General features: G+C 53.1%; 8 protein-coding genes across 8 annotated transcripts; 4 read left to right on the plus strand and 4 right to left on the minus strand.

The window, feature by feature from the left end:
- Window positions 1-65: 65 nt before the first annotated feature.
- Window positions 66-4,553, plus strand: CFT1 (mRNA cleavage and polyadenylation factor subunit; the record flags this gene model as incomplete). The annotated part of the gene is made up of 4 exons (XM_062884647.1): window positions 66-2,471; window positions 2,522-2,695; window positions 2,751-3,996; window positions 4,054-4,553. 4 exons carry the CDS (start codon window positions 66-68, stop codon window positions 4,551-4,553), a joined length of 4,326 nt encoding a protein of 1,441 aa, XP_062747507.1.
- A 402-nt stretch (window positions 4,554-4,955) lies between these two features.
- QC762_102620 (uncharacterized protein) lies at window positions 4,956-5,651 on the plus strand (the record flags this gene model as incomplete). The annotated part of the gene is made up of 1 exon (XM_062884648.1): window positions 4,956-5,651. The coding sequence occupies one exon, from the start codon at window positions 4,956-4,958 to the stop codon at window positions 5,649-5,651; it is 696 nt and encodes a 231-aa protein (XP_062747508.1).
- A 138-nt stretch (window positions 5,652-5,789) lies between these two features.
- On the minus strand, window positions 5,790-7,027 carry THG1 (tRNA-His guanylyltransferase). The gene is made up of 6 exons (XM_062884649.1): window positions 6,966-7,027; window positions 6,824-6,913; window positions 6,630-6,761; window positions 6,532-6,576; window positions 6,107-6,473; window positions 5,790-6,055 (listed from the first exon to the last, which is right to left on the minus strand). Exons 1-6 carry the CDS (start codon window positions 6,977-6,979, stop codon window positions 5,837-5,839), a joined length of 867 nt encoding a protein of 288 aa, XP_062747509.1. The 5' UTR covers window positions 6,980-7,027; the 3' UTR covers window positions 5,790-5,836.
- On the plus strand, window positions 6,848-8,817 carry SWD1 (chromatin binding protein). Its single transcript, XM_062884650.1, has 2 exons — window positions 6,848-7,682; window positions 7,737-8,817. Exons 1-2 carry the CDS (start codon window positions 7,030-7,032, stop codon window positions 8,734-8,736), a joined length of 1,653 nt encoding a protein of 550 aa, XP_062747510.1. The 5' UTR covers window positions 6,848-7,029; the 3' UTR covers window positions 8,737-8,817.
- Window positions 8,818-9,405: 588 nt separating this feature from the next.
- RPO21 (DNA-directed RNA polymerase II subunit RPB1) lies at window positions 9,406-15,969 on the plus strand. Its single transcript, XM_062884651.1, has 3 exons — window positions 9,406-10,290; window positions 10,347-15,235; window positions 15,297-15,969. Exons 1-3 carry the CDS (start codon window positions 9,934-9,936, stop codon window positions 15,322-15,324), a joined length of 5,274 nt encoding a protein of 1,757 aa, XP_062747511.1. The 5' UTR covers window positions 9,406-9,933; the 3' UTR covers window positions 15,325-15,969.
- Window positions 15,970-16,613: 644 nt separating this feature from the next.
- On the minus strand, window positions 16,614-18,430 carry QC762_102653 (uncharacterized protein; the record flags this gene model as incomplete). The annotated part of the gene is made up of 4 exons (XM_062884652.1): window positions 16,614-17,225; window positions 17,486-17,898; window positions 18,006-18,098; window positions 18,368-18,430. 4 exons carry the CDS (start codon window positions 18,428-18,430, stop codon window positions 17,174-17,176), a joined length of 621 nt encoding a protein of 206 aa, XP_062747512.1. The 3' UTR covers window positions 16,614-17,173.
- Window positions 18,431-20,355: 1,925 nt separating this feature from the next.
- QC762_102656 (uncharacterized protein) lies at window positions 20,356-20,746 on the minus strand (the record flags this gene model as incomplete). The annotated part of the gene is made up of 2 exons (XM_062884653.1): window positions 20,356-20,503; window positions 20,610-20,746. The coding sequence occupies 2 exons, from the start codon at window positions 20,744-20,746 to the stop codon at window positions 20,356-20,358; spliced, it is 285 nt and encodes a 94-aa protein (XP_062747513.1).
- A 1,756-nt stretch (window positions 20,747-22,502) lies between these two features.
- QC762_0029030 (uncharacterized protein) lies at window positions 22,503-23,469 on the minus strand. Its single transcript, XM_062883195.1, has 3 exons — window positions 23,374-23,469; window positions 22,992-23,315; window positions 22,503-22,916 (listed from the first exon to the last, which is right to left on the minus strand). Exons 2-3 carry the CDS (start codon window positions 23,161-23,163, stop codon window positions 22,909-22,911), a joined length of 180 nt encoding a protein of 59 aa, XP_062747514.1. The 5' UTR covers window positions 23,164-23,315; window positions 23,374-23,469; the 3' UTR covers window positions 22,503-22,908.
- Between the last annotated feature and the right edge of the window lie 3,277 nt (window positions 23,470-26,746).

Consider the following 26,746-nt stretch of genomic DNA (forward strand, 5'->3'; position numbering starts at 1 on the left):
TGTTTTTGCGCATCGTGTTTTCTTGTCTATTTACGGAATAGAGATATGTGCTTGGCTGCCACAGCATGCAGTGCTACACAGAGCTAACGCCGCCGACGGCTGTCACCCACTCCCTCACACTCCAACTAATTCCAGGCCAGGGCACGAACCTCGTGGTCGCAAAGTCGTCTCTTCTCCAGATATTCAGAACAAAGATCGTATCGACCGAGATTGATGCTTCTCAGCAGGGCAGCGGTGCTAGGACACGAAACGCGGGCCGATACGAAAGCCGGTTAGCGAATGACGACGATGGGCTTGAGGCATCGTTTCTGGGAGGGGACAGTCTTGCGTTCAAGACGGATCGCACCAACAACACAAAGCTGGTGCTCGTTTCAGAGATTTCACTGTCTGGAACCATCACGGGGCTAGCAAAGATAAAGTCGCAAAACCTGAGGTCAGGCGGTGATGCACTGCTCGTGGCCTTCAAAGACGCGAGGCTCAGTCTGGTAGAGTGGGACGCCGAACGCCATGATCTGTCGACCGTGTCTATCCACTATTACGAACAAGACGAGCTGCAGGGAAGCCCATGGGCGCCACCTCTATCCAACTTCACCAATTTTCTTGCGGCAGACCCGGGAAGTAGATGCGCGGCGCTCAAGTTTGGCGGCATGAATTTGGCCATCCTGCCCTTCAAGCAGGCGGATGAGGACATTGATATGGATGATGACTGGGACGAGGATCTGGATGGCCCTCGACCTGTCAAGCAAGAAGCCGCCGTTGTAAATGGAGGTAGCAGCATAAAAGAGACACCCTATTCACCATCATTTGTCCTCCGACTCTCCAATCTTGATCCAAGTCTCCTCCATCCTGTGCATCTGGCCTTCCTGCATGAGTACCGAGAGCCCACCTTTGGCATTCTCGCCTCGACTGTCAACGCCTCCAACTCCCTTGGCCGGAAAGATCACTTGGCATACATGGTCTTTACCCTAGATCTGCAGCAGCGGGCTTCGACAACCATCCTGTCAGTCCCTGGTCTCCCGCAGGATCTTTTCCGCGTTCAGCCTTTGCCAGCCCCCGTCGGCGGTGCTTTACTCGTGGGAGCGAATGAGCTGATCCACATCGACCAGTCGGGCAAGCCGAACGGTGTAGCTGTCAACCCCCTCACAAAACAATGCACCTCCTTTGGCCTGTCTGACCAGTCCGACCTGAACCTTCGGCTCGAGGAATGTACCATCGACGTCTTGTCAGCCGAGGAGCTTCTTGTCATCCTGAGCGATGGCCGTATGGCGTTGGTTACCTTCAGGATAGACGGTCGTACAGTGTCTGGTCTTGACGTCAAGCTGCTCCCTTCAGAAACAGGCGGTTCTCTCATCCCAGGCCGCGTATCAACACTCTCAAGGATAGGCAAGAGTGTCATGTTTGCCGGTAGCGAGGAGGGTGACTCTCTCGTTTTTGGCTGGACAAAGAAGCAGAGTCAATCAGGAAGAAAGAAGTCACGGCTCCAAGATGTAGGCCTGGACATCGATATGGCGGATGAGGAGGATCTTGACGAGGACGAGGACGAAGATGACCTTTATGCCGAGGAACCAACACCCAAGCAACAGGCTGCCGCAGCTGCCAGCAATGTCAAGGAAGGTGACCTCACTTTTCGAATCCACGACCGGCTGCTGAGTATTGCGCCCATCCAGTCCATGACGTACGGTCAACCCGTGGATGCACCCGGCAGCGAGGAGGAGCAGAACTCGGCCGGCGTTCGCAGTGAACTCCAATTGGTATGCGGCGTAGGAAGGAATAAGTCTTCCGCAATGGCGATCATGAATCTTGCCATCCCACCAAAGGTTATTGGACGCTTCGAGTTCCCTGAGGCGAGGGGATTCTGGACAGTGTGCGCAAAGAAGCCTGTGCCAAAGTCACTGCAAGGTGATAAGGGACCCGGCGCGATTGGAAATGACTACGGTACCTCGGGCCAGTATGACAAGTTCATGATTGTCGCTAAGGTCGACCTGGACGGCTACGAGAAATCTGATGTCTACGCCCTTACCGCGGCGGGCTTTGAAAGCCTCACTGGCACAGAATTTGACCCTGCTGCCGGCTTCACCATTGAAGCAGGCACTATGGGCAAAGACAACAGAATCATTCAGGTTCTCAAATCGGAAGTCCGCTGCTACGACGGAGATCTCGGTCTCAGTCAGATAGTGCCGATGATGGACGAAGAAACGGGAGCTGAGCCTAGAGCTACCAGTGCGAGCATTGCCGACCCGTACTTGCTCATCATCCGCAACGATCAGAGTGTTTTTATTGCTTCGATCCACGACGATAACGAGTTGGAAGAAGTAGAAAAGGAGGACAAGACGTTGGCGACCACAAAATGGTTGACTGGATGCCTGTACACAGACACCAATGGTGTGTTTGGGGAAGAGTCGGGTGACAAGAAGGCTAAGCTGCCTGAGAGTATTCTCATGTTTCTTCTTAGCGCCAGTGGTGCTCTTTATGTAAGCTCCCTTCTCGGTTGGGTCATGTGTACAATACTGACTCCACGCAGATATACCGCCTCCCTGATCTGTGCAAGCCAGTATATGTAGCCGAAGGGCTCTCATACATTCCCACCGGGCTCTCGGCTGACTATGCCGCGCGAAAAGGCACAGCCAAGGAGACCGTGTCTGAAATACTGGTGGCTGATCTGGGTGATACTACCGCCAAGTTCCCGTATCTCATTGTATGTTGTTTGTCAATGTTGTGGCAACGTGGTAGTCGCTAATCATGTCTCCTAGCTCCGTCACGCGAACGATGATTTGACGATATATGAGCCTTACCGATATCAACTTGGCGCTGGACTGGAATTTTCAAAGACTTTGTTCTTCCAAAAGATCCCCAACTCGGTGCTGGCGAAAAGCCCAGCAGAGGAAACGGACGACGAGGAGGTCACACACCAAGCGAAGTGCCTAGCGCTGCGGAGGTGCAATAACATCGGCGGGTATAGCACCGTCTTCCTCCCCGGGCCGTCCCCCAGTTTCATCATCAAATCATCCAAATCCATGCCCAAGGTACTGCCGCTACAAGGCGCAGCAGTCACAGCCATCAGCTCTTTTCACACTGAAGGATGCGAACACGGGTTCATATATGCCGATTCCCACAACATCGCAAGGGTATCGCAGCTCCCTAAGGACTGGAGTTTCGCCGAGACTGGGCTAGCGGTGAAGAAGATACCCATTGGTGAGGACATTGTCGCCGTGGCATACCACCCTCCATCGCAGAGCTATGTTGTAGCCTGCAATACTCCGGAACCTTTTGAACTTCCAAGAGATGACGACTACCACAAGGAATGGGCCCGCGAAGTTTTGCCTTTCAAGCCGACACTGGAGAGGGGAACACTGAAGCTCATCGGTCCCAGTACATGGACTGTGGTTGACACCATCATTATGGAACCCTGCGAGAATGTGCTCTGCGTGGAGACACTTAACCTGGAAGTTTCGGAAGCCACCAACGAGCGGAAACTTCTGATTGGTGTCGGTACCGCGATCACAAAAGGCGAGGATTTGCCTACCAGGGGGGCTGTTTATGTCTACAACGTGGCTGACGTTATCCCGGAGCCCGGGAAGCCAGAGACGGGCAAGAAGCTGAAGCTCATTGCGAAGGAAGATATTCCTCGCGGTGCCGTCACGGCGCTCTCTGAGATTGGTACTCAAGGTCTCATGCTTGTTGCTCAGGGGCCGAAGTGCATGGTGCGTGGTCTCAAGGAAGATGGGACCTTGCTCCCGGTAGCATTCATGGACATGAACTGCTATGTCACCAGCGCAAAGGAGCTTCCTGGGACGGGGTTGTGCCTGATGGCTGATGCTTTCAAGGGGGTGTGGTTTACGGGGTACACCGAGGAGCCATACAAGATGATGTTGTTTGGCAAGAGCAATACCCGACTGGAGGTATTGAATGCTGATTTCTTGCCGAACGGGAAGGAGTTGTCGATCGTGGCATGTGATGCGGAGGGACACATTCATATTCTTCAGTTTGATCCAGAGCGCAAGTGACACCTCAAACCATACATGACGTTTACTGTTTGCTAACTTTTATATGTAGACCCGAAATCTCTCCAGGGCCATCTGTTACTGCATAGGACGAGTTTCAGCACAGGCGCCCACCACGTCACCAAGTCGCTTCTCTTGCCCTCGACACTGTCACCAGACAACAAGGAAGATAATGAGGAAAATGGAGCCACATCTCGTCCACACATTCTGCTGCTTGCCTCTCCGACTGGCGTGTTAGCGGCTCTCCGTCCACTGTCAGAGGCGGCATACCGGAGATTGTCGTCTCTGGCTGCTCAGTTGACGAATTCTTTGACCCACGCGGCAGGGCTGAATCCAAAGGGGTACAGAATGCCGTCTGCTACTTGTCCTCCTGCTGGAGTAGATGCTGGTATAGGGAGACACATTGTTGACGGCACTATCCTAGCTCGCTTCTCGGAGTTGGGAAGGGCAAAGAGGGGAGAGGTTGCTGGCAGGGCTGGGTATACTGGACCTGATGAGATCAGGGGAGAACTGGATGGTGTGCTCGGGTGGGCGGGGCTGGGTTACTTCTAGGCAGCGTGTATATCGGGTAGAAAAGTGTAAAAATGGCTAACATGGTAGCTTAATCATTATTCCTACACAGGAAGTAAGGTGTTCCGCGATGGCATGTACAACCCTAACCCACTACTTCATCCCCGAACCGCCAAGATATCCCGCCGCCAAGCTTCCTCTACAAAGCGACCTTGCAACCGTTCTTATCGCCGCCGCCAAAATTTCTCTTATCGCCAATTCGCCTCGAGCTCTCTCCGGCGCGCAGTTTCGTCGCAACTTTCTTGATCCCTTCATCTTTGGCGCGACGATACATCACCCCTATAAATACCACCTCATTTTCCCTACCCTTTCATGCCTCAATAATACACCCACACAACCCCTGAATTTCCCACCAAACTTGAAGTTCGCCCTCCGCGAGCGAAAATGAACGCCTCCGCCCTCCTCCAGTCCCAAGGCTGGCTGGGCAAAGGCCACTCCCTCGACTCCCACCGCTTCGGTTCCTCCTCCACTACCCCAACCCAATCCGGCCGAAACGCCCGCGGCTTGGTGAACCCCCTCCTCATATCCCGCAACACCGACGGCCGCGGCATAGGCAACAAGACGCACTACACCTCTGACCAGTGGTGGCTCTCGGCTTTTGACCAGAAGCTCAAGGGGTTGGACACGACAAACTCGAAGGAGGGTATTACCCAGACTGTCACGGAGGGGAAGCTGGATGCGGTGGGGAGGGTGCAGGAGGGGAAGTATACCGGTACCAAGGGGCTGTATGCATTTTTTGTGAAGGGGGGGTTGTTGGAGGGGACGGTGGAGGTTGGGTTGCTGGGGGATAGTAAGGAGGGGACTGCGACGCCTGATGGGGGGAGTGAGAGTGGTGGGGGGTTTTCGTTGAGGCAGCAATTGGCGGCGAAGAGGGCGAAAAGAGAGGCGAAGAAGGCGGGGATGACGAAGGAGGAGAGGAAAGCAAGGAAAGAGAAGAAGGAGGCGAAGAGGTTAAAACGGGAGGAGAAGGTGAGGAGGAGAAAGGAAAAGGAGGGGAGGAAAAGGGAGAAGGAGGAGAGGAGGAAAAGGAAAGAGTTGAAGAGGAGGAGGAGGGCGGAGAAGGATAAGAAGGTGAAATGAGAAAAAAAAGTGTGGGAAAAGCGAGATGTTATAATGATACCCTGGAGGAGAACAGGCCGTTGAGAACACTCCGGCCAGACTGAAATGTTGGGCGGGCATACGTGTTATATCACAGGGCCTTGAAGGCTCGATCAGAAGTGATGGACAGATAGCTCGAAAAGGCTCGACCTTGATATTCATTAGAGTCAGGTCTCCTTGGGAACCTTGCCCGGCTTGTTAGATAGCAACCAAGGCCTCCGGTCCCAGAATTCATCCTTGATGATGTCAAGGTGCTCAATCACTATCCTGGCCTTGGCCCTCCTCTTTTTGTCGCTTTCTGTCTGGTTCTTGGATTGCTGGACTGGCTCGGCCAGGCTATCTGCTTCGGCTGCTGCGTTGTGGGTGGCTGGGTCTACCAGCTCGTACTTTTGCTTGTTAGCATCAAACCAGATGTCCGATACAAAGGGAATACTCACACCCCGGAACAGCACACTCCCCTTCTTATAAATCTCCGGCTCGTTGTTGTAGTTTATGCCAAACTTGGAAAACAAAATCTCGTTCTTGTCGGCAGCATACGTCCCCTTGAGCAACTCTTCCGCCTCGAGATTTCCCATGCCACCTTTCTGTATGAGAGCCCAGAAGGTGGTGTTGTAGAGGTTGTTGATGTGGCAGTCTACCTGCCTCCAGCTCATGTAGTCCCGGAGGTTCTGCACGCTGGGGTAGCAGACTGCTCTGCCGTCGAAGCTGGGTAAGGGGGGTGACAGGGGGGTGTCGGGGAAGTAGGTTGACCAGAGGTGGATGTAGTAGGATGAGAAGGTTGATACGATTGTGGTGACGAGTTTGCTTGGGGACGGTTAGTGAGTCACGATTGTGGGTGGTGAGTCGAATGGGAGGTAGGTACCTTGAGCGTCTTTCGAAGAGAGTGCATGACTTGTGGAAGACGAAGCTGTGTAAGGGTCAGTTGTAAGCTGCTATGAAAGAAGAGGTCTGGGGATATACCTGTATTCATCGCTGATTCCGTAGGCTATGGTGACCTCTGGTATCTCATACATGACTGCCTGAGCGGCAGCGTTCATGAGATCCAGAGCTCGCCTGTCGTTTGGTTTTTCGAAACCATATTTGCTTGAGAATCTAGTCAAGCAGAATGAAAGGGTTAGGAAGTGATGCCAAACTCATGTTTGTAACATTCATACTTTGTGAAGCCTCTCCCGTCGATTCTCACAACAATCCATGTATTTAGCAGCAAGTTGTCTGGCTGCTCAAAGTTTTTGACATATTCAAATCTTCCTACTATATCAGCTATGTTCTACTTGCTGTGATTCGACATAATCTTACTTTGAGTTCGCCATCTGATCTGGATATTTACAGAGTCTGAATTACTGTTACTTACGTCTTTGTCATGGAGAAAAAGGATGGCATTCCAGAACGTCTGGAAAGAAGCTCCAGAGATACCCCGCGTGCCGGGGACTTGCCGGCGGGGCGCTTGGCGCCCGCTGAAGCTGCACGGGCCTGGCCACCAAACCCCTGTCAAACAGGCGCCATCGAAGGTGCGGCTCAGCGGGTCTCTAGCGCATCGAGACCCTTGCAGCGGCCCATCAGTTCTTTTCTAGCGAGAACCGATGATGAAAGTCAACAATTCGACAATCCAGATTTCGAACTCGTGAAGCGACAACGTCGCCTCGACAAGTCCAAGATGAATCTGCTACTTTCCGACGATTACCTGCTTCAAGACTACCCAGAGAACATTACCAACACCATTCGATCGGGTCACTCAACCTGTGTTCGCTTCAATCGCAAGGGTGATTACCTCGCGTCCGGCCGCGGCGATGGAACCGTTGTCGTTTGGGACATTGAGACCATGGGCGTCGCCCGGAAGCTGCGAGGCCATTCTAAGCAAATACAATCGCTAAGCTGGTCACGGTGCGGTCGATACCTACTGTCGGCCTGTGCTGGTTGGAAGGCCATTCTATGGGATCTCCAAGATGGCAAGAAGTATCGCGAAGTGCGTTTCCGAGCGCCAGTCTACGGGGCTGAGCTCCATCCCTGGAACCAGTACGTTTTGGAGAGGACCTTTCCTTCCAGTCATCAATACTAACATATGCTCAGTCACCAGTTTGCTGCAGCCTTGTTCGAAGCCCAACCGGTCCTCGTCGATGTCCAAGACCGAAAAGACGTTCAACACCCTCTCCCGACCGCTCCAGAGCACGACACCGTGAAGCAGACCACAACGGCGATGATATATACTGCGAAGGGAGCTCATCTGCTATCAGGCACCAGCAAAGGCCGACTGAATATTATCGACACCACAACCCACCAGCTCATCTACTCCGAGAAGATCGCCGAAAGGAGTGCGGTTCTTCTGTTGAGACTGACCGAATCTGGCAAAGACCTGCTTGTCAATAGCAACGATGGTATCATCCGAACGTTTCACCTGCCAGACCTCTCCGCCCCAGATCTAGATCCTGATACAATACAGTTGCCCCTTGAGCACAAGTTCCAGGACGTCGTCAACAAGCTTCGGTGGGGGCATGTCACATTCAGCGCTACGGGGGAGTATGTAGCTGCCTCAGCTCATAACAACCACGAGCTTTACATCTGGGAGCGAGCACACGGCAGTTTGGTTCGTATGCTTGAGGGGCCGAAGGAGGAGTCGACATATCTAGAATGGCACCCTCATAGGGCCTTGCTCGTAGCTTGTGGCGCGGAGACGGGCAGAATTAACATCTGGTCAGTCACAAGCCCACAGAAATGGTCGGCTCTGGCGCCTGATTTCGTCGAGGTCGAGGACAACGTTGAGTACATCGAGAAGGAGGACGAGTTCGACATCCATCCCCACGAAGAGATTCAGAAACGACGGTTGGATCAGGAGGACGAGGAGATCGATGTGATGGGACCGGTGGGGAACAAGACAGAGCTGGAACAGGAGGCTGACAATTTCCGGGTGCCCATCCTCTTTGACCTGGGCGAGTCGGACAGCGAAGATGAGTTCATCAACGTCGGATTCGGGACACTGCGACGGAAGAGCCCGGGAGAGCAAGACGATGGTGAGGGCACTGGTGGTGAAAAGGCGCCCCCGAAAAAGAGAGGGCGAGCTAAGAAGAAGTAGGGTGGCGGTCTATTAATATTGAGTAGTAATACGTAGTTGTAGTTATGATACCCCTGAATTCACCATAGACATCCATGAAGCATTGCATGAACATGACCCCTATGACGTGAAGCAGGAGAAGGGACGGAGGTATGTGCTCTGACAATCCCTACCTTTTGGCCGTCTCATGGTTGTGGTAACCTTTGGTGTGGCTGAATGAAGGCGTAACTAAGACATGGTTGTCTGAGTGTGCTCAAACCGGTACTCGGTTGAACACGAGCAGATGGCGCCTCATAGTGCAATGCCATACCACCGACCCCATCCACATTCTTGGGTGCGGGGGTTGATAGAGTGATTGTCTGCTCGGCGGCGTCATGGAAGTGATATATATGCTGCGGGTCTAGGTTTGGAGACTGATGTCCCAAAAGTCACTGGGCAGGCAGCCGTGGTGGGTGACACGCACAGCGACCTTGAGGGTACCTGTTGCATGGAGAGCGCTGTGGTGGCGGTTGATGGGTGGTTCGCAGCCGGCCAAGTCGCCAGCTGGTATCCCACAGTTCACTTGCTGGGCCCTGGTAGGTGCGTGCGCTGTGGTGTTTGCTCCTCCGCGGAAAAGTGGGCCCGTCCTCAAAGTGGGCTAGTCGTTGCCTCCTTCCCGCGTCGCTTTGTCCGTCAAGTCGAACTTTTCAGAAGCAAGCGGCGCCATCCGCTTCTTTTCCAAACCACCACTCAACAACCATCACGACCGCCATCGCGGAACGCGTCAACCTCCCCCGATTCTTGTCGCCTGCAGCCATCGGCAAGCCGACAACACGTGTTGAACGCGGTTTAACGACTTTTCTTCGACTCTCCTTCGACTTGCGGCGCAAACTGGAGGCACTGAGCTTGTGATCATCGCTCCGTTGGGGCCGCTGGCCTGTGGACAGCGCAGTGGAGGATACCATCGACTTTGCAATCGCAAAACTCATCCCTCGGCGACCGATCCATCAAAAATCCCGTCTTTGCCCGTCGTTCTCTTCCTTTACTTCGCTCGACATCGACTTTTTTCACCGACTTTTTGCGCGCGCGCAGCCCTATCGCGACCCGCCGCGTCTTTGTCAGGCTCTCTGGTCCTTCGACTACCGGCTGCTTGGACGACTCCTCCTTAATTAGCCCACCCGCCTTGCTTTTCCCCCATTCACAAAATCACGAAATACTTGAGCTCTTACAGCTTTCATCATGGCGAACCTTATCTTCGCTCACTCGAGCGCGCCACTCCGGACAATTCAGGAGATCCAGTTTGGTCTGCTGTCGCCGGATGAAATCAAGGCCATGAGCGTAGCCCACATCGTCTATCCTGAGACTATGGATGAGACGAGAACCAAGCCACGCGATGGTGGTCTCAACGACCCTCTACTCGGCTCAGTAGACCGACAATTCAAATGCAAGACATGTACCGAAAACATGTCAGAGTGCCCAGGGCATTTCGGACACATCGAACTGGCCCGCCCAGTCTACCATCCAGGATTCATCAAACGGACAAAGAAATTGCTGGAAATCGTCTGCCATAACTGTAGCAAGGTTTTGGCTGATAGAGTTCGTGCATTCTGAATTCGGGATTATCCATTGTGCTTGTGCTAACGCCTTCATAGAGTGATCCTGCTTACGCCGCGGCTATGAAGATTCGCGACCCCAAAACTCGCTTCAAGCGTGTGTGGGACATCTGCAAAGCGAAGCGCGTTTGTGATAACCTTGCGCCGCAGAAACCCGAAGATGGCTCGTATGATCCCAACGTGGGCCCAGCTGATGGTGGTCACGGAGGTTGCGGCAATACCCAGCCCGTTGTGCGTCAGCAGGCTCTGACTCTGTATGCCATGGTCGAGCACAAGGACGACGAAGGTGTGAAGACCAAGGAGAAGAAGGTTCTTACACCCGAGATGACTCTCAACATCTTCCGTCGCATGTCAGAGGACGAGATGGTCGATATCGGTCTCAACATTTCCCAAGCCCGTCCCGAGTGGATGATCATCACAGTTCTTCCCGTGCCCCCGCCGCCAGTGCGTCCTAGCATTTCTATGGACGGTACTGGCACCGGTATGCGCAACGAAGACGATTTGACGTACAAACTTGGCGATATCATTCGCGCCAACGGCAACGTCAGACAGGCCATCTCAGAAGGCTCCCCCCAGCACATCATCACGGATTATGAGAATCTTCTCCAGTACCACGTCGCCACCTATATGGACAACGACATTGCTGGTCAGCCACAAGCTCTGCAAAAGAGCGGCCGTCCAGTGAAAGCCATCCGCGCGCGTCTCAAGGGCAAAGAAGGTCGTCTGAGAGGTAACTTGATGGGAAAGCGAGTCGACTTCTCGGCCCGTACTGTCATCACGGGTGATGCCAACATTTCTCTGGATGAAGTCGGTGTCCCACGCAGCATTGCCCGCACCCTCACCTTCCCCGAGACCGTCACTCCCTACAACATTGAGAAGCTGACCGGCTATGTCAAAAATGGGCCGAACGAACATCCCGGTGCCAAGTACGTAATCAGGTCGGACGGGACGCGTATCGATCTTCGCCATCACAAGCGTGCGGGAGCTCTGCAGCTGGAGTACGGGTGGAAAGTCGAGCGTCATTTGATCGACGGTGACTTTATCATCTTCAACCGTCAGCCCTCTCTCCACAAGGAGTCCATGATGGGTCACAGAGTGCGCGTCATGCCCTACTCTACTTTCCGCCTGAATTTGTCCGTCACATCGCCCTACAACGCCGATTTCGACGGTGATGAAATGAACTTGCACGTTCCGCAGACCGAGGAGACACGTGCTGAAGTCAAGGAGCTGTGCATGGTTCCTCTCAACATCGTCTCTCCCCAGCGTAACGGCCCGCTCATGGGTATCGTCCAGGATACACTGGCCGGCGTATACAAGCTCACTCGTCGCGACACCTTCCTCACCAAAGAACAGGTGATGGACGTCATGATGTGGGTCCCAGACTGGGATGGAGTCATTCCCCTTCCTGCTATCTGGAAGCCTAGGCCCCGGTGGACTGGCAAGCAGATCATCAGCATGGTGATTCCCAGCATTATCAACCTTGCCATGGGTGCCGATGGCGAAGAGAGGGACGCCCCGCTTAAGGACGAGGGTCTCCTGATTCAGCAAGGTCAGCTCATCTACGGCTTGCTCACCAAGAAGAGTGTCGGTGCTGCTGGAGGCGGCATCATTCATCTGTGCTACAATGAGTTGGGCCCCTCCGGTGCCATGGACTTCTTGAACGGGTGCCAGAGAGTTGTCAATTATTGGCTTCTCCACTGCGGCCACAGCATTGGTATCGGTGACACCATTCCCGATGACAAGACCATTGAGCTCATTGAAAAGCACATCAATGACGAGAAGGCCGTGGTCGCCAAGCTTACCAAGATGGCCACTGAAAACCAGCTCGAGGCTCTCCCGGGTATGAACGTCCGTGAGACGTTCGAGAACAAGGTGTCGGCTGCCTTGAATACGGCTCGTGACAAGGCCGGTACGTCTACCGAGAAGAGTTTGAAGGATCTCAACAATGCCGTCACCATGGCTCGTTCGGGTTCCAAGGGCTCTTCCATCAATATCTCCCAAATGACAGCGTTGGTCGGTCAGCAGATTGTCGAAGGAAAGCGCATTCCCTTCGGCTTCAAATACCGCACCCTCCCTCATTTCACCAAGGATGATTACTCCCCCGAGGCTCGCGGTTTCGTCGAGAACTCGTATCTCCGTGGCTTGACTCCTTCGGAATTTTTCTTCCATGCCATGGCTGGTAGAGAAGGTTTGATCGATACTGCAGTCAAGACAGCCGAGACCGGTTACATTCAGCGTCGCTTGGTCAAGGCTCTTGAAGACGCTGAGGCGCATTACGATGGTACGGTGCGCAACTCGCTGGGTGATATCATTCAGTTCGTGTACGGTGAGGATGGCCTTGATGGTATTGCCATTGAAAAGCAAAAGGTCGACCACATGAACTTGAACAACGCCAAGTTCGACAAGCGCTTCCGTCTCGACGTGATGGACGAGACAAGCTCTGCTGCCGCTCTGGACGCCCTGGAATATGGCCGAGAGATGGTCAGCGATCCTGCCGTCCAGTCGCTTTTGGATGAGGAATATGAGCAGCTTCTTGCCGACCGGAAGCAAGTCCGTGAAATCAACCGCAAGAAGAAGGACGATGACAGCATGCAGCTGCCTCTCAACATTGGCCGTATTATTGATACTGCCAAGAAGCTCTTCAAGGTTGACAGCACCCAGCGCAGCGACCTGACTCCCAAGGATGTCATTCCTGCTGTGCAGGCCTTGCTTGCTCGCATGGTGGTAGTTAGAGGCGAGGATGAATTGTCCAGAGAAGCTGATTACAACGCCACCATTCTCTTCAAGATTCAGATTCGCTCTCGTCTTGCGTTCAAGCGCCTGGCTGTTGAGCAGCGGCTCAACAAGCTCGCCTTCGACCATGTTCTTGGTGAGCTCGAAAACCGTTGGTCCCGGTCCATGGTCTCTCCTGGTGAGATGGTTGGCGTGTTGGCTGCCCAGTCCATTGGTGAGCCTGCCACCCAGATGACGTTGAACACCTTCCATTTCGCTGGTGTTTCTTCTAAGAACGTCACCCTCGGTGTACCGCGTCTCAAGGAAATCCTCAACGTTGCCAAGGACATCAAGACTCCGTCCATGGTTGTCTACCTTGACAAGGAGAGAGCTACGCAAGAAGACGCCAAGTCGATGCGTAACTTGGTTGAGCACACCAGTCTGAGATCCGTCACAGCCATGACTGAGATCTACTACGACCCCGATATCACTTCCACTGTCATCCCCGAGGATTTCGATCTCGTCGAGTCCTACTTCCTTATTCCCGACACCTCTGACTCGCAGCCCATCGATAGTCAATCCCGCTGGCTACTCAGAATCATGCTCGATCGTCAAAAGATGCTTGACAAGGGCTTGCGTGTGGAGGATGTTGCCGCTGCTATCAAACAGGAGTACAAGAAGGATGTCGCGGTTATTTTCAGTGACAACAACGCCGAGGAGATGGTTGTTCGTATCCGCGTCATTCGCCAGAACGATGACAAGGATGCTGACGGTAACACTATCATCGAGGATGACGTTATGCTGAAGCGTCTGGAGAAGCATCTGCTTGACTCTTGTACCCTCCGTGGCGTTGAAGGCATCGAGCGTGCTTTCCTAAACAAGACCGCCAGATTGCTCGAACTCCCCGACGGATCGCAAACGGCCAACAAGGACAAGGAGCCAGCCTGCGAGGAGTGGTATCTTGATACCCAGGGTACGGCCCTTAGAGAGGTCTTGACGGTTGAGGGTGTTGACACTACTCGCACCTACACCAACGACCTGTACCAGGTTGTCGATGTGTTTGGAATCGAAGCTGCTCGCTCGGCTCTCATGGCTGAGTTGACGCAAGTGCTTGCCTTCGACGGTTCCTATGTCAACCATCGCCATTTGGCTCTATTGGTCGATGTCATGACCTATCGCGGCAGCATTGCTGCCGTGACTCGTCATGGTATCAATCGCGCTGATACTGGTGCGCTCATGCGTTGCTCTTTCGAGGAGACTGTCGAGATTCTTCTCGAAGCCGCTGCGGTTGGTGAGCTTGACGACTGCCGCGGTATTTCCGAGAACGTCATGCTTGGTCAGATGGCGCCCATGGGTACTGGTCACTTTGAGGTTCTTCTCGACCCCAAGATGCTGGAGACTGTCATCTCTGATAACTCTCGCATGGGTCTCATGGCTGGCATGACCATCAAGGGTAACCAGCTTGAGGGTGCCGCGACCCCCTACGACACAGGTTCACCTATGGCTGATAACGGCTACCTTGGCGGGTCTTACTCCCCAACCATGGGTAACTTCTCCCCTATTGTGGGCAATGAATCCGGTGGCCCGCCTGGGTTCGCATCTGAATACGGTGGTGGCGGGTATGGTTCCAGCTCGGTCAACCCGTATGCTACAAGCCCTGGGCGACCTACGAGTCCCTTCACTACCTCCCCGACGTCGCCTTTCAGCTACGGTTACTCCCCGACGTCGCCTGCTGCTGGGTATTCCCCCACCTCTCCGCTCATCGACGCCGGCGGTCGGTTTGCTTCGAGTCCTCAGTTCAGCCCGTCCTCGCCGTCTTTCTCGCCAACGTCGCCTATGCTTCGTCCAGGGAGCCCAACAAGCCCCAGCTACAGCCCGACTTCGCCGAGCTATTCTCCTGCGTCTCCGGCTGCCACCCGTCACTACTCCCCGACATCGCCCGCGCAGTTCCAGTCACCGACCTCGCCGTCGTACTCGCCGACGAGTCCGAGCTACAGCCCAGCGTCCCCTGCGTTCCAGGCCACGTCGCCATCATACTCGCCGGCGTCGCCCAACTGGTCGCCCACGTCGCCAGATGCTTACTCGCCGACAAGCCCCACCTTCCAGCGCTCTCCCGGGCAGCAAATGTCTCCAACCAGCCCTGGGTATTCACCAACGTCTCCTAGCTTCTCTCCCAGAACGCCGGGTCGCGCCGCGGGAAGTGGTGGTGATCAATAGTATGTTTTTTTCTTGCCAACAATCACATTCATATCGGAATGCTAACAATACACTTTTCAGCTCGCCTACCTCCCCCACGAATGACTGAGTTCACACTCTAACATCCCAACCGGCTGAGCAAAGACACGCTTAGGCACCATCTCGGGCACAGGTCTGCCTCGAGATTCGGAGAGAACGCATGGCGAGAGGAAACGAAAACGAAGAGAAAAAAGGGGGCGCGATTCATCTGCATTATTTTCTTGCGCTACCCTTTCTTTTTCTCGCGTTGTGTTTGTTGCTACTATTAATTGTATTTTTTTTTTGGCGATATATATGGGAAAGCGCGTAGAGTTCGTCATTCAGCTCTTTTTTCTTCAGTTTCGGTTCGCGTTTGGCTTTTATACCGTTACACAACACGCGCGCAACAAACGAACTCCCATCACCGCCGCCATTGCTTGTTTAGATTATCAGGCGTGGGGCCTATGGGAAGGGAGGAAGGGTATGAAAAAAGAAGGGGAGGGGGGTACATAAACTGAGATTGCTTGTTTTTTTGCTCGGAGGGAATGGGATGGATGGATGGGAGGCGGGTTGGGGAAGGGAGGGGATATTGGTGATGAACTTGGGTGGCTGTGTAGTAATGATCATTTTGTATCATAAAAATCAACCAAGGGGGAAACATGACAAATTTTACTTGCTGTCTTGTTGGTGAATTAGTAAAAAGTTGAACAAAAAAAAAACAGGTGTTTGTATGCAACTATCAGGTGTTTGTTTTGATGGCTGTGGTACAATTATGGTGTGTGGGGTGTGGTGGTCGAGTTGGGCAGTGATGATGACTGAGCTTTGTGGTGCAGCCGTGGCGGGTTATTTGCGGCCGCGAGTGTGGTGGTGGTGGTGGTGGTGGCGTCGATGAGAAGACAGTCTTGTGCTGATGTGTATAAGTTGATAGGTTGGATGGAAGAGGTTGTTTTTCTTGCACAGCCTTTTTTCTTTCCGGTGGTTCCCTATCAGGCAGACATACATAAGGTATACAGCATATGGAGTCCAAACATCGCACAACCACACTCACAGTAGCAGCAACAACAACAACAACAACAACAACAACAACAACAACAACAACAACAACAACAACAACAACAACAACAACAACAACAACAACAACAACAACAACAACAGGCAATTACAGTTATGCATAGACTTTTAAAATAATAAAAAAATGGAGTTGATGCCTATCTGAGCCGTATGTAATTGAAGTGATGTGGGTGAGGCTGTGGAAAACCACCACCCCATCGATATATTGAGTTTCTGGCACAGTCAAAAGTCATATGCACGTCTGTCGGCCAGGTACTCCCTGAATAACAGGCTCTGTGTTCAGGTAAGAACCCTGGTTGCCTTGTCGTCGTCCCAATCCAAGCATGCCCGTTTCTTGACTCACCAACGTTTCGATGCAAGCATGCGCGCACGATTCTCAACTGGGCACTTCTTCATCGAGGATGGCCAAAACGGAGGTCGGCTGTGCAATGGTGTGTCTCTAGTATCAACCCCCATCCATGACGCTTCATCAGCACTACTGTGGAACACTCCATCACTGTCGTGTCTACTCGAGACGACATCCACACTGCGCCATGCTCGGTATCGCTTCCCAACCCCCATCCCTTCAGCCCTATGCCCCCTTTTCTTGTCTTCACTATCTGCCCGTTCGGGGCAAAGAATCTGCAGTTGGATCGTAAACATCACTAATTACCGCTTACGCGTGGAGCACATCCGGGCAGTGCTCTGCTGTTCATCATCGCTTCAGCGTAGACTAGCACCAACTGATATTGAAACTTGTGGAGCATCTGCAGTGACGGCCCGGACGGCAACGCAAGTAGCGCGGTGCGCGAGTGACCTTTGATCATGTACTCGGGACCACTTCTGCACATAGCCCAGATGATCAAGTGGATCACCCTGATTTCTTCATCTCAGAGCCCCTTGAAACCCATGGCAAGGAAAATGCAGTTGCAGTCACGGTACCTGCTTCTTCATCAGCCTTGTCGACGTCACTTGGTTTGAAAGGCTGACCGATAGGGCGAACCAATGGCTTCTCCTCCTGTGATCACGGCTCCTGATTTCCAAGATAGGGGTAGCCCAGCAGGTGAGAGAGGAGGTGATAACACAGCAACGGGCTGCTACATTGCCCCCCACGATGTGAGATCACTCACAGAATACCTTCTGCGGCCGCTCAGACGTGTAGAGGATCTGACCTTTGTCGATATTCAGTAGAGTCAGGTTACTCCGTCACAGGAGAGCCGATATCCAGCCCTGTGATTTGCCGGCCCGTATAGACTCTTTGCACGCAGGTGCGAGCCGGTGGCACCTTGGGTAAGGAGCGGATGCACGAGAAGCACCTGATGCGGAACCTGATCTGGCCCGTGGCTATGCTCCGGTCGTCGACGGCGATCAGATCAGTGGATAGCCAAGTCGTAACCAACGGGAGGGCGTCTTCTGAAACAAGACGACGGGCATATCGGAAGCTCTCCGGGCCCCAAGAACACTCGGTACGGGAGAGGAGTGGAGCCATCTCGTTGCTGTTCATCAGGGAATGGTCCGGTGTTACTATGGCGGAGGCTGAGCATTCACCTCTTGACGAGATCGTGGGTATGGGGTTGGTGTGCCTGGAACGACGGTCATTGCAATGTATGAGCTCCTAATTCTTCCACCCTCACTGGTCGATATTAGCTTGGCCCTACATGATCTTGAGAGTGGAGTCTTAATTTCCTGGAAATGGGATCGATGGAGGTTCCCTCCTCCCACCATAGTGTGGAAGAGGAGGGGGGTGGCAAGTCTTGGTATTGTGATTCCCTTCCTTGGTGGGGATGGTATGGTGCGCTGCATGCCCGACACAGTCTAGAGGAAGCAGCATACCTGCAGAAACCTGAGTCAGTCATCGATCTCGCGAGGGAATGGCCAAGGCAACCAGGCATGCAAAGAGGTAGATCATAGGGACGAATAGAGGACGGCCAAGGGTGAAAGAAGAGACCCAGCCGCGTGGGTAGGATCCAATGTACGTCGGCGGGGCAGTGGCCAATTTGAGAAGATTGTATAGTCCGTCATGGGTTCTCGGTGGACAGATGAACGAGGTATGAGACAATATGGACGGGTCACTGACCTGAAACGGCTGAGGTAGCCTCGTGGGTGCTAATAGTTGACTTGGTGGTGCCGTGGCATACCGGAGACATCGTGATTGGTCAATGGACATTAACAACTCATTTGACTATGCCGGATCAGCAACTGGGCTGGTCTTGGTGCCGACATCCCTTTTCAGAATTTGGTGAGGAAGAGGCTCAAGTGGAGTTGTAGAAAAGTGGTTGTACTGTGATATGGTGCTCAGCCTTGCGTTTTGTGACGCGTTGTGACCGTGGCCGCATTGGCAGAGACCTAGCTCGCACAGCCTCATTGGAACCTGTAAGAAGAATGATGTAGAAACAGAAAGTAAGCAGGCAAATGATAATGATGAAGAGAAAATTTCGGTCATGCCCGGTGAGCACAAGATGGTGTACCCAAATATGATGAGGTTTAGAAGCTTGGTGGAGGAAGTGGTGGTGGTGGTGGTGGTGGTCGTTGACGTTTGACAGAAGACAAGACGTCGTTTGCTCAAGTGCAGCCGGGGGCCAAAATGTCTCAGCCAATTGCTGTCGGCCGCCTTGCAGATGAAAGCAAGGGGGTGGGAAATGTGGTGCTCACTGGTAGGAAATTGCATGTATTGGGGCACTACTGCAGTGCACGAGCCACTGATCCAAGCTGTCGGTAACAAATCATATCTGGGCATGGCTGCCTACCCCTGTCTAGATTCAATGTTGCATCATTGTGGTGGCTGTGAACCTGAAAGGGGAGAGCGAACGCATCGAACATTCCATATCCAGTTAACAAGAAGCCAAACATGCGGCCACGTCGAGATAGAATCAAGGATACCCTCAGTCTGTTCAGGCCCAAAATGTAGCCATAGTAGCAGTCCTCCAGAGCGTGTGTCATCTATCACTTATTCAAATAGACTGGCTGCCTCTCGGCCGATAGCAAGGCAGGTTCCTCTCCAGATAATCAAATCCATTTCAGTGATCGGCCTGAGCGGTTTCATGCCTCGGGGACCAGCGAAGGAGGCCCGACAACCGGCAGGCAAAGCAGCTGGCAGGCAAGGAGCTGGTGTTGTTGGTGACAGCGCAGGAGAGCGGCATTCAGCATCGGTAGCGTCGTGGCTTTGCTTTGCGGGCTTGCAGTTCAACCGTGTCCCTTTCATGGCAGACATATCAAAAACATTTGCTGCATCTCGCAGTACTATGTAGATGCCAAAGCACTTTGGTGAGGGGGAAATCGGACGATTACCTAGGGAAGCATGGAAAGTGGGGCCGGATGCCCCTTGTCGCTTGCGGCACGCAACGTCCAAGTCGATCGCCCCTGTTTCCCCACAGGGCCGTTGACGCCCCCGCAGACCCTTTCAGGGAAACCGATTGGACACAAGATCTACAGATCAACTGAGCCACTCGCGCTTAACAAACATGGCCGCCTCTTGTGCTCTGTGTGAATTGGGCCAGTAAGAGAGCCAGCAGCTCTTTCCGTCGCTTGTTACGTGCCCGCTAATTCTAGAGGGTGCACGGCAACGAGCTTCTATTTGTCAACACCAACTGCAGAGTGTCAACGCGAGAGCCGCGAAGGCGAGCTTCTTGCCGTGGACGACAAGCATGGTCAGGGGCCGCCCCGAGGTCTTTGCGTTTTCCACTTGCTCTGTTGAACTGGTGTGTTGGCTCCGGTGATGAGATATCGTGTGTGTACGAGAGCAACGAAGACACGCCAGCGCAACCTGAGTCGGGGAGTTTAGGCGTGAGACGTCGGGCAGAGGCTTGTTGCTTCCGTCGGACAACCTTGTTTTCGGCCATTTTTCTCGGCAGTCGCAGGAGGACGACAGCATGTCGTGTACCATTGGGGACTTTCCATGGCATCTGTTCTCTTGCATCTGTATCCCGTTTTTGAGAGCCAAGGATCGTCCACCTGTGTGGGTATGACGGCATGGGATAGGTGGTGTAAGTCGCTGTGTTTATCAACAGCTCTGAACCCTTGCATCTCGTGATTCTGCTCTTTGCCGATTCTGTAGCGAAGCGTTGCATGTACTTCATGCGGCATCTTTCCAACGAAAGGCGATAAAGGTATTTTTGGCCCTTGTGAATGTTTGGTATGATTGATGCCAAATGCATGTTACACAACGCTCTGTTACACCTGGTTGGTCAGGGCCCGCATCGATAGCTATCCTGAAAATTTCCCTGCTATTGATCTTAGCAACTGAATGCAAGCTTCGAGAAATCCAAGACCCCCAAAGTTCACAAACCTGGTCGGAGCGAGAGCAAACAAATTGGAGGGGGGGGTTACTGCAGGGGACCTAACAATGTTTCTGGTTCTAGGGAAATCCCGGTGTGAACAGGGATAGCTCCAAGGTATCTCGCACCGTTGATTTCGCATTTCGAACACATGGTGAGCCATGACGGCATCTGCAAAGTCCACCGCATCTTGTCACAGCAAAAAAGCTGGCCAGGCGCGGCTTTTCACACTTGTTCGGGAGCCGGTGCCCGTCTCTGCTGGCGTTTGAGGCGTTAGACTTTTTCTGTCTTACCAAGCCATGCTGCCGCAAGACCGTTGCCTTCTCGTATTCTGTCGGCTCCCACAGTTCCTCCCAACGGCGGCGGGAAGTCAAGTGCCACCATGTCGTTCGTGTCTGCGTGGGCGATCATGCTCGCATGTATCCAGCGGAGGATACATGTAGCATAGGAATGAAGTTGGTGCGGAATCGGATGGATATGGCGGCAGAGTGATGCTAGGTTAACGGTCTACCGGAACGGGCCAACCGGTGAGCCAGGCAAGCGGACGGCACCGTGTAAGTTGACGGCATGGAGATTGGGGGACGGCGATGAGGGGCAAGAGGGAGAGAGAACGGTCGTTGCGGCTGATGGAGCTACCCCACAGTCGAGGTCTCAGCGACACACACAGTGACTGGGAGCTCCCTGTCTGTGGATGACTATTGGGCTTAGCGGTCCCACCTGTAAGGCCGTGATAAGCTTCCAAATTTTTGTGTCGGTCCCACTTGAATTGCCCACGTCTTTGCACGGACCAGTAGATTGACCCCTCGAGCATGTGTTTTGATGCGCCTCTCGCTCATGTGATGTCCGCTGTCTGCGTCCGTCCGAAGCCATGCCACGCTATGCCAGGCACACGACATCCCCTTTGCGGTGGAAGCCCTCTGGTTGGCTGGCGCAAAACAGCGGGAAAGAGGCAAAGACGGAGAGCAAAGAAAAAAAGGGTGGGTTCACAGGGAAGACGAAGCCCCAGCATGTCCCGAGTCCTGGTTACCCCCTTTTTCCCTCGCACCCGCTGGCGTTGCTGTGTTTCGTTCAGTCAGCGTCGAACAGAAGAGCTGTAAAAATCCCGCGGCGGAGAATAGAGGTTACAAATGCCAAACAATGGGACCACAAACAGCAGCTGGAGTTCCGGGCGTTGGAACACCAAGTTTTTCCAAGCTGCCTGAGCTGTTCCGGTGATGCGCACGTGTTTTGTAGAGAAAAGAGAAGAAAGCACGAAACGGTCAAACAAACAATCGGAGAGTTTGAACTATGCGCGTGACCGGCCGTTGTGTGATACCCGTCGGAAGTGTCAAAGTTGTCAAGCAACGGAAAGCCACCGCAACTGTCGTCAGAATCTTCAAAGACACTCCGTTGCCGGAGTGGTTGATGTTTTAGAGAAGAAAAGAAGGGGGTGTAATGCTCGTACTTTTTCGTCCATGTGGAACTGGGCGACGTAAGCTGTCGAGGGTGTCACCGAGACTAGATTGGTTGTAGTCAGCAAATCCAACGTTGCCGCATCAAGGCAGGCTGAAAGGTTCAAGATGTAGGTTGCTGCTAGAAGCCTGTTGCAAAGTCATGTGGTGGAACAACAGGGGTTGCGGCGAGGTAGATATCATTTATGCGTGCCAGCATTTGCTGTCTGGGTGTGTCGATTATTGTTATATCTGAGCAATATCAGCTCCACGAATTGACCAATGATTCTTCACAACAGGTCAAACAGTCGTGATTAGGCTTGACAAGGTATTAGGCAGGGCTGACATGGGGGGCACAAGTTCGGCAGCGGGCCGTGAGGGTCCAAATACTTTGTTAGTTCAGGGGTTGGTTCCTTCGGGGCGGTTATTGGTGACACCTTCTGGTATGCTGCGAGCTGGTATGTTTTCTGAGTGCCTCGTGAGATCAGCATACAATTTCAAGAACAGAAAGGTAAGTAAAAAGACCATGGTATAATCGCGCGGGTGTACTACGAAGAATGTCGGAGAAATATATAACAGACAACAAAGATCCCAGGGAAGAAACCGCGAACAAAAGAAAAACAAAACAACAGAAGAGCCACGAAAGTAAACAGACATCCTCCTCCTTCCAAACACACAGTGCCAGCCCTCTAATCGAAGTCCAAGCCCAAGACACGATGGTACCAATTCCGTCCCTTGGGCCCAGAGCCATTATATCACTCCACCTTTAGTGGTGATTACCCCAAGCCAGAGTCTCCTTTGCTTCTCTCCCTCGCGAAAAAAATGTACAGGTTCCATGGCCATGATGCCGTTTGCAAGTATGTCGCTGTCGGTCGATATCGGTTCGCCGGCCAGTTCCTTGCGGATATCGAGGCAAAGATGTTAAAGCCCTGCAAATGTGCGAACGAGTTCTGGTTAGCATTTTCACAAGCTGATGACAAGTGATCGTACCGAAAATTACTAACGACACATGCTCTTCAAGCAGCTATCGCAATAGCCGTCAATCTCGTGCGGAACCTCCCTGACGCCCCCAGGGCAACCTCCACCTTGCGCTCTGCACTCGGCGGTGTGCGACATCTCGCTCGTGGGGGCGTGATAGCACCCTCGGTATCTCCAGGTAATCATCTGGCAGCACATATTGTTGTTTGTTGGTGTGTCGTGCGGAGGTTGGGAGGATTTGTGGAAAGAAGTTGAGCTGTAGACGGTTTCGATGTCGAGTAAATGTAGAGGCAGTGGTGTGAACGGCAGAATGATAGAGCGCGGAGTGATGCTGATAAAGGGAATAGAAACTTTGAGAGGACGTTGGCGCCCTTTTATGTTCTCGCTAGAGATGGGATGCCTACATACTTCGAACTTTCGATGTTCGCCGTTGAGCCTCTTGAAAGATCACCAGGGGTATGTGGGTGTCATCGGCAGTGAGGTCGAACTAGCTCGTTGACCGACTGTTGGCAGCGATGGTTACGCAGGGAGATGAAATCAGGTGGGTGGTGCTGTTGGTCAATAATCTTGAATGGCTCAGGCTCTACCCGTGGCCAGATTGCGGGAGAAAACGTCACTACCACCTATTGCGGGACAGAGGAGCGGGAGAAGGCGATGGGGCAGGGAAGAGAGAAAGTACATCTGTGTATCAAAGACTTGAGAAGTAGAGTCTGCCAGGTACCTCTGCCGGGTGTATATGCCGCAACACCGTTGGCAAGGGGGCAGGGTGTTGCAATAGAAAAGACCTGGGCCTATCAGGTATACATCTGGGGAACCCTCCTTCCAGGGCTGGCAACGGCTAAGGTGTCTAGACACTCCGTGTACCAACCCGAAATGTGTCTCCCCCCACCCCTCAACGGCGAACTGATCCCCATCAACAGTGCGAGAACAATCAGCCCTGTGGCCACTACTGGGGACAATTGTCGGCATCAACTGTAGAGGTGCGTTGCGCCGTCAGGGTGCTGTAAGTCATCTCGGGTTATGTCCAAACGACGCCTGTACAAGTTGCAAACTCGATCTTCCTCTGCCGTAACGTCCCACACTTGAGAATGGCGGCCGCACACGAGGACCTCGGGGCCTGCCAAGGAGTAACGTAACGGGAGACGGAAGCGTGAGGAGCTTTTTCCCTTTGAGACGAACGCATGTTTGCGAGCTAGCGGGGAAGCGCAGCATGGCTCCTGTTGAGACGGAAACCCGCAGTAGTCCAGCAGAAACACGACCATGGGAAAAATATAGGGAGTTGGGGATAAGAGCGTAAGGGTTAAGCTGCGGGAGATGATGGTCCACGACGAGCCACCAAGCCGCATACAAGCACGGAAGACTGTTCCGGTGCTCCAAGACGACTGATATTAATGGAGAAGTTAGCCGCATTGGGTAGGAGGCCCAACAAATATCTTCTTTCTCCAGAGATACTCTGTGTCTCCCCAATCTTTGCGGTTTGGGAGGTGGCGCGCACTTGCTTGAGGTCACCTTGTCGTTCGGGTGCTTTTCACTAGGATCTTCAGTATCAGCAGATACCGGTTTGAAACTTCACATATTTGACGTCCCGATCAAGGTACCTAGAGCTGGTGTTAAGCGGAGTTGGTATCTAACCTGGGAGCCATGGAGGTTGAGGTTGAGGCTGAGGATGAAGGCTGCATGAACTGCGACCGCAACCGTGCATATCGCGGATCCCCGGTTGCAATCACCAGCGAGGTGAAGAAAGTGAGTCGATGCCTGCTGCAAGGCTGTCATATGGCAGATTCAAGACCAGCATTTGCAGCTTCGTTCGACATCCCGACACTTGAGGACTGGGGGCGAGGTGTCGGTGTCTAAATCGGAACAGGCGAAGATAAGTGACATTGTGAAAAGAGACAAAGGAATTTGCCCATTGGCATTGCGGTGTTTGCTCTTCATCTTCTGGCGTGGTTGCTATGACGGGAATTGGGCAAGGAGCATCGGAAGAAACACCAAAAATAAGAGCGGAAGCCAGTGTCTGGATGGTAGAGAAGCAGTCCAAAGAAATCTGCACACACAGGCTCCAGTTCCACCCAATAACCAGGGCCCTTCTTTTTTTGATTGACGCGCCGATTTGGGATGTCGTGCTTTCCTGTTGTGTTCCCACGTCAAAGCCTCTCTGTGTATCGCATGCAGGAGCTCCCGACTTCCTTCATCAACAACAAGCTAGATAACCTTCCTTTTTGGTTGATTTTCAAGAAACTGGCGTGGCCCCACTTGAGTAACTGTGTACCCACAGTTTATTCTTGCAAGGGGTGAGGCCGCCCCCAAATACCCTCCTTGATTCAAATTCCCGGGTCGGTGATAAAAAGTGGGGGCTGACTTGGCTGACACTTTTAAACAGTCTGATGGAAAGCCTGGTGCGGCCAGGTCTGCGGCCCGCCCTCTCGTTCTTTCCGGTGTCCATCACGGCAACCCTGGCATCACGCTTGGTCGTCAAAGTCGGCCGAGATGTTCGACACAGCCTTTTCATCCATCTTGACTGGAGTCCTAACCGGTCGTGTTCTCCGGCTCAATTACCGCCAAGCTCGCTGGTCGGGATCGACCCATCTATGCCATCACCCAGAGTGCCCCTGAAGGCCGCCATTCGTCTTCTCTGATGTTTCTCGAACATGTGAAGACGGGTCAATGGTATGCGACCTGGTTGATCTGAAACCTTCAACCTCAGTTTTGGCGGAGGCCCATTCCAGCTCCCGGGAGACGAACAGCACTGGATACTGCGAGCTCAGTCATGACCCCTATTTCCCTGGATCTGAACCGGGCTAACCGAGACACATTCAGAGGTGGGACATATGCGGCATTGAGATGAATTTGATGGAGCTACTCGGTCTGTTTTTGCCTAGTCTTGCAAACATATGACAGAGTGGGCTTGTTCTGCATTCTTCACTGCCATGAGCACAATGTGTTGCTCCTCGATGGGGGTCTCCCTGAGATGTGGGATATCAGTCACGACTGACCGGAGCTATTTCCGTAAATACTCCAAAGATCTTTTAGGCGCACATAGGAGATCATTTGCGATATCAAGGCCGCTGGCTTGCATGCTCTCCATCTTCTTGGCGACTGAAACAGGTAATGTTGCCATGGAGCATATGGCACTTTCCCACCACACAGGGCCCATCAAATGCACGAACGGTCTGCATAAGGTCACCAGACTGTGTCCTTGTCTGAGAGGGAATAATTTCTGGTTGTTGGGAGACCGTCGTACTGGCATTTCTCGCGATTATGCTTACGATTCCGGCTTTCTGCCAATCATGGCTGTATTTAAGCGCCAGTACCGAATTGCTGGTAAGCACTCCCAGAGGTCAGTCCTTCGTCTCAGTGACGAGTCACTGCAGCCGATATCACCACAGACTGGATGGACTAACGCCTCAAGGGTCTACATCCGTTGTCTAGCAGACTCTCCCTTACTCTTTCGGAAGCCATTGGCCTGACCTCTACATTGAGCCACAATCTGGAGTTGAACTCGTATCATCTGCCCATCGACAATCTCTCTCCATGATTGCAAGTGCTTTTAGCAAACACCCACCCCGCCAGCTACCCACTCTCTCACCCGAATGTGATGTAATTGACCCTCGATATGCAGGTCGCTTGTCCGGGTCCGGACAATGTCGCCGGAACCAAGCCAGGACGCCGCTCACACACCTTGCGGACCCACGGTGAGCAGGGCGATGGCCTTTGCCCGATTGGCAGACAGAACATATTCGCAATCAGCCAAACCGTCCCGAAATGATTGCCCTGTGGACAC

Source organism: Podospora pseudocomata (assembly GCF_035222375.1).
Source record: "Podospora pseudocomata strain CBS 415.72m chromosome 1 map unlocalized CBS415.72m_1.2, whole genome shotgun sequence".
NCBI classification, from domain to species: Eukaryota; Fungi; Ascomycota; class Sordariomycetes; order Sordariales; family Podosporaceae; genus Podospora; species Podospora pseudocomata.

What these genes read in the sequence shown, in the direction of transcription:
- THG1 (XM_062884649.1), bottom strand. An exon ending in GACGGGAGAGGCTTCACAAA is followed by an intron (nt 6,762 to 6,823) that starts GTATGAATGTTA and finishes CTGCTTGACTAG; the next exon opens with ATTCTCAAGCAAATATGGTT. An exon ending in CTCTTCGAAAGACGCTCAAG is followed by an intron (nt 6,474 to 6,531) that starts GTACCTACCTCC and finishes ACCGTCCCCAAG; the next exon opens with CAAACTCGTCACCACAATCG.
- SWD1 (XM_062884650.1), top strand. Translation starts at nt 7,030, where the DNA reads ATGGAGAAAAAGGATGGCATTCCAGAACGTCTGGAAAGAAGCTCCAGA. An exon ending in GAGCTCCATCCCTGGAACCA is followed by an intron (nt 7,683 to 7,736) that starts GTACGTTTTGGA and finishes ACATATGCTCAG; the next exon opens with TCACCAGTTTGCTGCAGCCT.
- RPO21 (XM_062884651.1), top strand. Translation starts at nt 9,934, where the DNA reads ATGGCGAACCTTATCTTCGCTCACTCGAGCGCGCCACTCCGGACAATT. An exon ending in GCAAGGTTTTGGCTGATAGA is followed by an intron (nt 10,291 to 10,346) that starts GTTCGTGCATTC and finishes ACGCCTTCATAG; the next exon opens with AGTGATCCTGCTTACGCCGC. An exon ending in GGAAGTGGTGGTGATCAATA is followed by an intron (nt 15,236 to 15,296) that starts GTATGTTTTTTT and finishes TACACTTTTCAG; the next exon opens with CTCGCCTACCTCCCCCACGA.
- QC762_0029030 (XM_062883195.1), bottom strand. Translation starts at nt 23,163, where the DNA reads ATGTGCTGCCAGATGATTACCTGGAGATACCGAGGGTGCTATCACGCC.